The sequence below is a fragment of the Papaver somniferum genome, chromosome 7 (assembly GCF_003573695.1).
Source record: "Papaver somniferum cultivar HN1 chromosome 7, ASM357369v1, whole genome shotgun sequence".
NCBI classification, from domain to species: Eukaryota; Viridiplantae; Streptophyta; class Magnoliopsida; order Ranunculales; family Papaveraceae; genus Papaver; species Papaver somniferum.
Window position 1 is genome coordinate 12,273,575 of NC_039364.1, and position 10,033 is coordinate 12,283,607.

Below are 10,033 nucleotides of genomic sequence, written 5' to 3' on the forward strand. Positions count from 1 at the left end.
ACATGGGAAATTTAAAGATCCCATAACGCTCTGTACATGAGCATTTTTCATGAATTTCCATTATTTTGATGTACATGACATACATCATGTACATGAACGACTAATAAACAATTCTCATTTCCAAAGCTCTTGGTTCTAGATAACTACCATGACATACATTCTTCATGTACATGAACGAGTAATAAACAATTTTCATTTCCAAAACAATATGTACATGAACGACTAATAAATAATTTTCATTTCCAAAACAATAAAACAAGCATGAAAGAACGATAAATAAAATGTTAAAGAGAGGCGGCAATTAAAAAAAAAACATGACAGACAATATACCCGTAACGCTTATTCTGGTCTTTGAATACCTTCATTAATTCAGGTACTTCTTGCTCAAACGGTTTCGCAAATCTGTCCAAGAAGGACTAATCCATTATTTTGATCAGAGTGGCGAAATAGGAACCTTGATCTTCAATCAACAAACTAATTAGTTAGCAAGAAATAGAATGTTAACGTACGAACTGGCTATATGCCTTACAGTCCTTTATTTAGTTACATGAATTTTCGCTGCTTTTTTGGCTTATACAAAGAAGGTTACTGTTGTTCATGTGATTTCTATGATAATGAGTGGGATCATATGGTTATGAATTTCGTCGGAACATTCATGTGTCATTTTTTTATTCACTATCTTAACAGGCGAAAACAGAATCTTAAAATGGCTTAGAGTGTTAGCATTGATGGAATTGGTAAATACATAACGAGTGACATGGGTTGCCTTTTTCCATTATTGATTTGGTATTTGAGAAGTAAAAGGAAATGGGATAGCAAGGAAAACATCCATGTACATCTTACAGATTTCAGGTATAATGATCGTTAATATAGCTACACATACCCTCCCTGTGCAATTACCGTCTTATATTTTTGTAATTAAAAATTGTGATTCCATATTTCGATCCTATGTCAGTCGTACAACCACACCTTACCTTGCAAGTTTCCAATAGAGTTCTAGCTTCTTGTTTTCCCATAATGATTGAAAACGGGATTTCTAGCACACTTTCGGCTTATCGTGTAACATGAGGCATCTAAGTGATATGTACAAAATCTGCTTTAATGCAGAAATCCTATTAAAATCTTCTCCAAAAATAGGAAGGTAATCGAGCAATGTGGTAATGAACATTACATTCATGCTTGTGCAGATGCTTGATCTTGAAACAGGTCCATGTGATCATCTGCGTTCCATATTAATTAATTAGTTGTATGTTTTTTTGTCAAGAATTGATAATAATAATTTGGTGTGTTTATTCTTATTCCATAAACATATATTTATACAAGCCAAGACTTGGGACTCAAGGAACAAAAACTTTCCTAACACACATATAATTCCTTTTCCTAAACCTTATTAAGACTGTCTATACGAGTCTTAAACAAATTCTACCTTTAAGAGACTTATATATGGAATACTTTCCATATCAGTCTCCGATACGTGTCTTAATCCCCCCCCCCCCCCCCTCAAGACGGAGCATGCAGGTCACAAATGCCCATCTTGGACAAAATTCCATGAAACTGAGCTTTCCCTAATGATTTAGTGAAAATATCCGCCAATTGCACTTTGGTAGGAGTGTAAGAAGGTGATATAATCTTCCGCAATATTGCATCCCTGACCAGATGACAATCCACCTCTATATGCTTGGTACGTTCATGAAAAACTGGAGTTTTAGTAATGTACAATGTTGACTGACTATCAGAAAGAAGACTCATTTCTTGTGTATGTTGAACTCCCAAATCTCGGAGTAATTGTTTTAACCATGTCAATTCACACGTTGCTGCCGCCATCGAGCGGTATTCTGCTTCAGCTGAGCTACGTGACACAGTGTGTTGCTTCTTAGTCTTCCAGGACACTGGCGATTCTCCAAGAAGTACAAACCAGCATGTTAGAGAGCGCCTAGTTAGAGGACAACTTGCCCAATCTGAGTCACACCAACCTCTCAAGTTTAGACTACTATCCGAGCGCCGCAGAATTCCTTGTCCAGGTTTCTTCTTCAAATATCTAACCACACGCAGTGCGGCTTCCCAATACTCCAGTCTAGGTTTTTGCATAAACTGAGACAAAGTATGTACAGAGTAAGCAAGATCTGGTCTTGTGACTGACAGATAAATTAGACGTCCAACCAGTCTTCTATATTTCTCACATCATTGAGCAACTCACCTTTTGCCAAAGCAAGACGATGATTCGTTTCCATTGGAAATTCCGCAGGTTTTGCTCCCAACAAACCTGTTTCCATAATAATATCCAACGCATATTTTCTTTGGCATATGTAAAAACCTTGTTTACTACGAGCCACTTCCAAACCTAGGAAGTATTTTAATCTTCCCAAATCTTTCATCTTAAAACATTGACCCAAGTATGTCTTAAATTTTGTAAGCTCAACTAGATCATTACCTGCAATAACCAAACCATAGTAAAGAGAGAATAATCTGAGTATGATTGACGAAACCCATAATTCTTCAATGCGGCTGACAATTTTGCAAACCAACACCGGGGAGCTTGTCGTAGACCATATAAGGATTTCTTCATCCTACACATCATATTCGGATTACCCTTGGCAAACCCAGGCGGTATCTTCATCTACACTTCCTCCTCCAAATCTCTATGAAGAAATGCATTATGTACATCCATCTGATGCACTTCCCACTCTTTAACCGCTGCAACGGCCAGAAACATACGAACAATTGTCATCTTCGCCACTGGTGCAAACGTTTCATTGTAATCTAATCCTTCAACTTGATGATTTTCAAAGATTAAAAGTCTCGCTTTTAATCGTACCAACTTCCCGTTCTCATCATACTTTTCTGTATAGATCCACTTGCTGCCTAGTGCCTTTTTACCCGGCGGTAACTCTGTCAAATCCCATGTACCTTGTTCTTCCAATGCTCTTATTTCTTCTGCCATTGCTTTCCTCCATCCTGGATACTTCATTGCTTCTCTGAAACTTTTAGGCTCAAACTTTGCATTTAGCGCTGCAAGATAAGTTTTATGTACTGCAGAAAACCTATCACAACTAACATAATATGTCAAAGGATAAGGTGTATCTGAGGACGACGATTGTGCGGAATGAGGTTGACATGGAATATTTTCTCTAATGGTGTGCGTCACAAATCCTTTGAGCCGACTAGAAGGAACATTCTAACTCTTACCCTTACCCATCTCTTCTTCTGTTGTCACATCTTTGCGACTACCAACATCTTATGTAGCATCGACATCCCCTTCAGTCGGTTCTGGAGTAACTTCTTGTGTGTATGCGACTGCCTCTGCGACCTCACCTATGCTCGTGACTGAGCTATCCTCATCATCGCTCCAACTCACATCTGGACTGAATGGATGAGTCCCTGTCATAGCACCTTCTGTATCCGTCTCAATCGAGTCTCCATAACTCGACAGATCCTTGACAGGCGAAGCATTAGGACCCGACTGTCCTTTCTTATTCAAAACACTTTCCATATCAGTCTTATATGGAAACCGATGTTCATAAAACCTTACATCTCTTGACACCAGAAATTGTCTTGTGTCCAAGTCATAAACTTGCCATGCCTTCTTACCAAAAGGGTAACCAAGAAATATACATCTTCTTCCTCTACTTGCAAACTTATCTCCTTTACTATTTTGATCATGCACATAACACAAGCATCCAAACACCTTCAACTGATTATATGGAGGTTGCTTTCCAAACAATATCTCATAAGGAGTTTTATTGTTCAGAATAGGTGTAGGTGTACGATTAATTAAGTATGCTGCAGTCAGTGCACATTCTCCCCAAAACCGTATAGGCAAATTCCATTGAAATCTCAAAGCCCTTGCCACATTCATTATATGCTGGTGTTTTCTCTCAACTCTTCCATTATGTTGAGATGTACCTACACACGATGTCTCAAAGACTATCCCATTAGTCTTTAAATAAGCACGCAATGCATTAAATTCAGTTCCATTGTCACTTCTAACAATTATTATTTCTTTGTTAAATTGTCGCTTTACCAGAGCAACAAAATTACGAAATATTAATTTAACCTCAATTTTACTCTGAAGTAAATATATCCACACACCTCTTGAAAAATCATCTACTATTGTCAGAAAATATTGAGCTCCACATGATGAATTTATCTTATATGGACTCCATTAATCTATATGAACTAACTCAAAAATACAGTTTGATTTGCTCAGACTCTTAGCAAAAATACTTCTACGATGTTTTGCTCGTGGACAAATATCACAAACATCATTATTCTTCTTTATTAATCTACTCACTCCTTGTAACTTCTGTAAAACTTTTTTTGAAGGATGTCCCATTCGTCTATGCCAGAGCTCATATGTATCTTCACTCACGGCCATAACTTCAACCTGAGGCACACCACAGAAAATATATAGTCCACCTTGTCTCTCAGCCACTCCAATCATCCTCCTCGTCAACCGGTCCTGTATCAGACATAAACTATTAGTACATTGGATAATACATCTCATCTCATCAATAAGTTGTGTAACAGAAATTAGTTTACAAGTTATCTTAGGCACATAAAGTACGTTATCAAGTCTCAATCCACCAGGAAGAATCACAGTCCCTATTTTCTCAGAGTACGCATACTTTCCATCAGGCAATCCAACGGAACATGCTTTAATATCCCTTACATTTAAAATTTCACGTATTTCATACGTGACATGGTTTGTTGCTCCTGTGTCAACAATCCAAGAAGTTTTATTCTTTTTACCTTGTAGATGTGAACCGGACTTTCTTGAGTTTAAAAACTCCATCACCTGCTAAACCTGTGCTGTTGTAACTCCCACCAGTCCTGATACATCAGCTGTCAACGCACCACCAGATTGATTTGCTGCTGGAATATGCACGTTGTGTGCACGAACAGTATTACCACCTTGTCCTCTGCCACCTCTTCCGCCTGCATAACCAGTACGTCCTCTTCCTCCAGTTCGACCTCCTCTTCCACTTTTTGTTCTATCTACCCACCATTCAGGGTATCCAATAATTTTAAAACACCCATCATCAGAGTGTCCTTGTCTATTGCAATGCTTCCAGTGCTTAGAAGGATCATAAGCGTTATTTAGCATACGTTGATCAACTTGTACTTTGAAAGCCATGATATTGTCTTGTACATCTGCCGACACACCTACATCTCCAATTCTCAGGCGCTCCGTGTTGACAATTGTTTGATACACAACGTCTATTGATGGGAGTGGATCCCTAGCTAACAGTTGTTCACGCACAGAACTGTAAACAGAATCCAGGCCAATCAAAAAATAATGCAAGAAATCTTCTTCTCTTAATGTACTTACCTGAGTTGCAATATTACAAGTGCATAGTCCACACTTGCACTTAGGTATCTTCATATAAGTCACCATCTCATCCCATATTTTATTCAATCTTCCATAATATACAACAACTCCCTCTGTTTTCTTTTGATTGCAATCACTTAAAGACGCTTTTAGTTGGCATATTCTTGTTCCACTCACAACACAGAATCTTCTCTTCAAGTGTGCCCATAACAGACTCGCATCATCATAGTCTCCTAAAGTTGATCTGACTGATGCCTCTAATGTATTACTAATCCATGAAACTAGCATCGAGTGAACTCCTATCCAATCTTCCAATTGTTCTGGTTCTACAGGTTTTTTGATGGTTCCATCAACAAAACCAAATTTTCTCTTGGCTATCAACGACCTCCGTATGGCTCTAGCCCATTCATCATAATTAGTTCCTCTTAGAATAATTGGCGTGATGATAATTCCCGGTCCATCACTAGATCCTAGATGATATACTGGGTTCTTCTTTTGTATATCATACTCCACCATCTTCCCTTTGGATGATTCTATTTCGTCACCCATCTTTTAGGGCTTGAACGTTTTTTTTTTTAGGTTTTGTAACTGGCTCTTGATGCCATGTGAAGAATTGATAATAATAATTTGGTGTGTTTATTCTTATTCCATAAACATATATTTATACAAGCCAAGACTTGGGACTCAAGGAACAAAGACTTTCCTAACACACATATAATTCCTTTTCCTAAACCATATTAAGACTGTCTATCCGAGTCTTAAACAAATTCCACCTTTAAGAGACTTATATATGGAATACTTTCCATATCAGTCTCATATACGTGTCTTAATATTTCTCCTCCCTGTAATGAAACATGAATATGAAATACAGCTATGTCTAGACAAATATGTTATGTTTGCATCACCATTTAGTGATTCCTTTGATTATCTTTTACACTTATTACTAAAATTGTCTCAAGACTCTCAACACATCAAAATAGTTGTCTGAGGAGAACTTTTTATCAATAACAAATAGATTTCATTGATTATAATGAAAATTCATACCAAACTAGATCATAAAATTCATGATGATACCAAATATAAAAATTAAAAACATATTCTCCATTACCCTTAGAAACACTTAAACCTAAAAAAATAACGGAAAATGGGTCATTTGTCCAAATATTTTTAAATCACGGTTCAAATGGACGAGTAAAAAATAGTTTGGGTGAAATGGCCAAAAAAAAAATAAAAGGATGAAACTGGATTCAACCTAGCTTAAATTTAAAAAATAGCAAGGATGAAACTAGATACATCCTGTGTAAATTAAAAATAAGAAAAAATATTTGAAAATGGGCATGATGAAACTGGTTACATCCTGCCTATTTTTACATTTTTGTCCATTTAAACAGTATCAAAATCTAACTGTCCATTTCACCCAGGAATTGTTGATTTTGGTCTTTTTAACCAATTTTGTGAAAAAATAACATAATACTTTTAAAAAAATTAATCCCTTTCTCCACGAATATGCCTTGCTGAATATCTTTAGGCATGATCGTAACTCTCTTGGCATAAATAGCACACAAGTTGGTATCCTCGAACAACCCAACCAAATAAGCTTCAGCGGCCTCTTCTAGTGCAAGAACAACATGACTCTGTAACCGAAGATCTTTTTTGAAATCCTGCGCAATTTGACGAACTAATCTCTGGAAAGGCAACTTCCTGACCAAAAGTTCAGTACTCTTCTGGTACTTTCTGAATTCACGAAGAAACAGTTCCAGGGCGATAACGATGTGGCTTCTTAACTCCTCCAGTTGTTGGTGCTGATTTCCTAGCAGCCGCGGTGGTCTTCCTGGCAACCACAGTGGCCAGTTGCTTCCTGGGAGCTTTACCTCCTGTAGACTTACGAGCGGTCTGCTTAGTACGATCCATTGATAATGAAACGAAGAGGAAATCTAAAGGGAGATAATAAAACGAAGAGGAAATCTAAAGGGAGAGAAGGAAAATTTAGGGTTTCTTAATCTTTTGTGGATGATAGAGGTGATTATTATGGGTATTTATATTAGTAGTACGTGATTAAGGCGGTTTAGAAGTATACCGACGTGAAATAGGTTTCTGATTTTGAAGAAAGAAAAACACAATCTGTATACTCTGTATACTTTGCTCTCATTGGTTAGTTTGTATTCATACAGATGGACGTGATATAACCTCGATAACTAACTTTTGATTTCAATGTCGGCATATTGATTTTACACAAAATTGGTTAAAAAGACTAAAATCAAGAATTCCTGGGTGAAAAAGACTTGTACATTTTGATACTGTTTAAATGGATAAAAATTAAAAAGATATTGTTCAAATAGACAAAAATATAAAAATAGCCAGGATGTAACCAGTTTCATCCTACCAATTTTCAAATATTTTTTCTTATTTTTAATTTATATCAGGATGCATCCAGTTTCATCCTTGTTATTTTTTATGTTTAAGCCCCGATGAATCAGTTTCATTCTTGCTATTTTTTTTTATCCATTTCACCCATACTAATTTTTAGTCGTCCATTTAAACCAGGTTTTAAATTTTTTTGGACAAATGACCCATTTTCCGTTGATTTTAATACATGTTATGGCATTTACAATGGCCTTATACTTGCTAGAAAGGCCTAATACAATTTCTTTTACAATAACAGGAAGTTGATAATTGAAGAACAAGATCACAAGCTAGAAAACTTCAAAATAGCACAATGGCACTTCCATCAAGCGTGACTATACTTTGAACCATCAAAGACAAGTGCAGAAACAGGATAACAACATGGAGAGTAGAAACAACTTATTTTGATGACATTCCGATCCCAAGAAACCGATTCTTTACCGCCTGTACGTCCACAATGACCTCATTCATGCTGATTCGATCTGAAGGTAAATCTGAGGAACATATAACTCCAACCTGAATAATAGAAGCTAAAATTTCTCTCGTACCATGTCTTGCCCTATTTCTTCTTTCGCATCGTGGTGTATGATAATAGTTTGTTTCACTATCATCATGATTTTCACCATCTAGCATTCGTAAATCAACAATATCGAGTACTCGCTCTGGTATTGCGTGCATCTTACAGAAGTAATGAATGTTTACACCATTTTGAAACATCTCATCAGTTGGTCTCTTTCCTGTAAAGATTTCTAACAATAGGATTCCGTAACTATATACATCACCTTGTGTAGAAACTTCGCCACCTAATCCATATTCTGTTTAAACCAAAACGAACATTTTGTCAAAATACTTGCAGAACGAAATATATTCATTCTAATTGAACTACTCATATACATGCACACGATAATAGCAGTTGATTTTTTTTTCTTACCGGGAGAAACATAACCGATGGACCCATTAATTTCAGTTGAACTTGCATCACGTTCATTAAGCTGTCGAGAAATACTGCAGTCCTGATGGAGGAACGTAGCCAAGCCAAAATCACCCACATGGGCAATCAAATCATTATCAAAAAGGACATTGCTAGGCTTCAAATCACAATGAACAATGGGTGATTCACAATCATGGTTTAGATAACTTAATGCAGAAGCAACATCAACTGCAACGTTCAATCTTCTTTCCAGGTTCAGATTTTTCACATGTAGCTCATCATCATTGCGTGTGTCATCTTCATATGGGTGCAACCATTTTTTTAGACTCCCATTAGCCATGTATTCGAAAACGAGAGCCTTGAAATCATTACCTTGAAAATCAACACTCGAGCAACAAGTAACGATCTTGAGTAAATTCTTATGTCTAACTTTCCTGGGAGCATTACATTCAACCATAAAACTCTTGGTTGCACCTTTTTGCTGAAGATGTAGAACCTTTACTGCAACAGATTTTGAATCATCTTCTCGAAGAATTCCCTTATACACAGAACCAAAATTTCCCACACCAAGAAGATTGGTAGAACTATTAAATCCATTATTAGCTTTCAGAAGCTCATTGTAAGAAACACCTTTAAACCACTTACCAATGTCTAAAACAGTTGAAGGCAGTTTGGATTTTGACTGCTTTCTCCAATAAAGAGCGGCCAAAATCACAACCAAAGTAAAAAACCAAACTACAAGTATGATGATAATAATAATAACTTCGAAAATGATATATGGCACCCAGTTTTTGGCACCCATTTGCACCCACTATTAGGTGGCGCCTACGTGGGATTGTTTTAAGAACCGAGGAAAAATATTGCGGAAAAATCTGTTTGATTCTGCTAAGTGCCTTAGTATTTCTCTGGCATCTTCAACAAAAATCATCCCATTGAATCATTGATGCACTTGGATTAGCACAAAGAGGTAAGAATTTGTTCTTTATTCCACCTCCGAGTTTCTTTTTTTAATCATGTTGGACCGATTTTCAGATCGATACTGAATTTCTTGTACTGTGTTCGTTGAAGTCATTGAGATGAATTAGTTCTCTCGAAGTTGCGTTACCTACAATGACTGAATGAGGTTCCAAAACATAACTGTAATTAACTCAAAACAAATAAAATAAAATAAAATAAATAACCTAGTTGCAGTGAACTTGTGTACATATGGTAATCCCATGTGTATGGAAAGAAAATTATTCTGTATGAACAAGTGACATCCTTTCTAGAATATGATTGACTACTTAATTATGAGAAATGGAAATAGGTACTTGATTTTTGGTTGGATTCTGCAAGGAATTGATGATTTTTTAAGAGATATATAGAAAATG

General features: G+C 36.5%; 1 protein-coding gene across 1 annotated transcript; it reads right to left on the reverse strand.

Moving 5' to 3' along the window:
* Nucleotides 1-7,913: 7,913 nt before the first annotated feature.
* On the reverse strand, nt 7,914-9,790 carry LOC113292610 (probable LRR receptor-like serine/threonine-protein kinase At3g47570). The gene is made up of 2 exons (XM_026541491.1): nt 8,664-9,790; nt 7,914-8,547 (listed from the first exon to the last, which is right to left on the reverse strand). Exons 1-2 carry the CDS (start codon nt 9,463-9,465, stop codon nt 8,132-8,134), a joined length of 1,218 nt encoding a protein of 405 aa, XP_026397276.1. The 5' UTR covers nt 9,466-9,790; the 3' UTR covers nt 7,914-8,131.
* Nucleotides 9,791-10,033: the final 243 nt, after the last annotated feature.

What these genes read in the sequence shown, in the direction of transcription:
- LOC113292610 (XM_026541491.1), bottom strand. Translation starts at nt 9,465, where the DNA reads ATGGGTGCCAAAAACTGGGTGCCATATATCATTTTCGAAGTTATTATT. An exon ending in CATCGGTTATGTTTCTCCCG is followed by an intron (nt 8,548 to 8,663) that starts GTAAGAAAAAAA and finishes TGGTTTAAACAG; the next exon opens with AATATGGATTAGGTGGCGAA.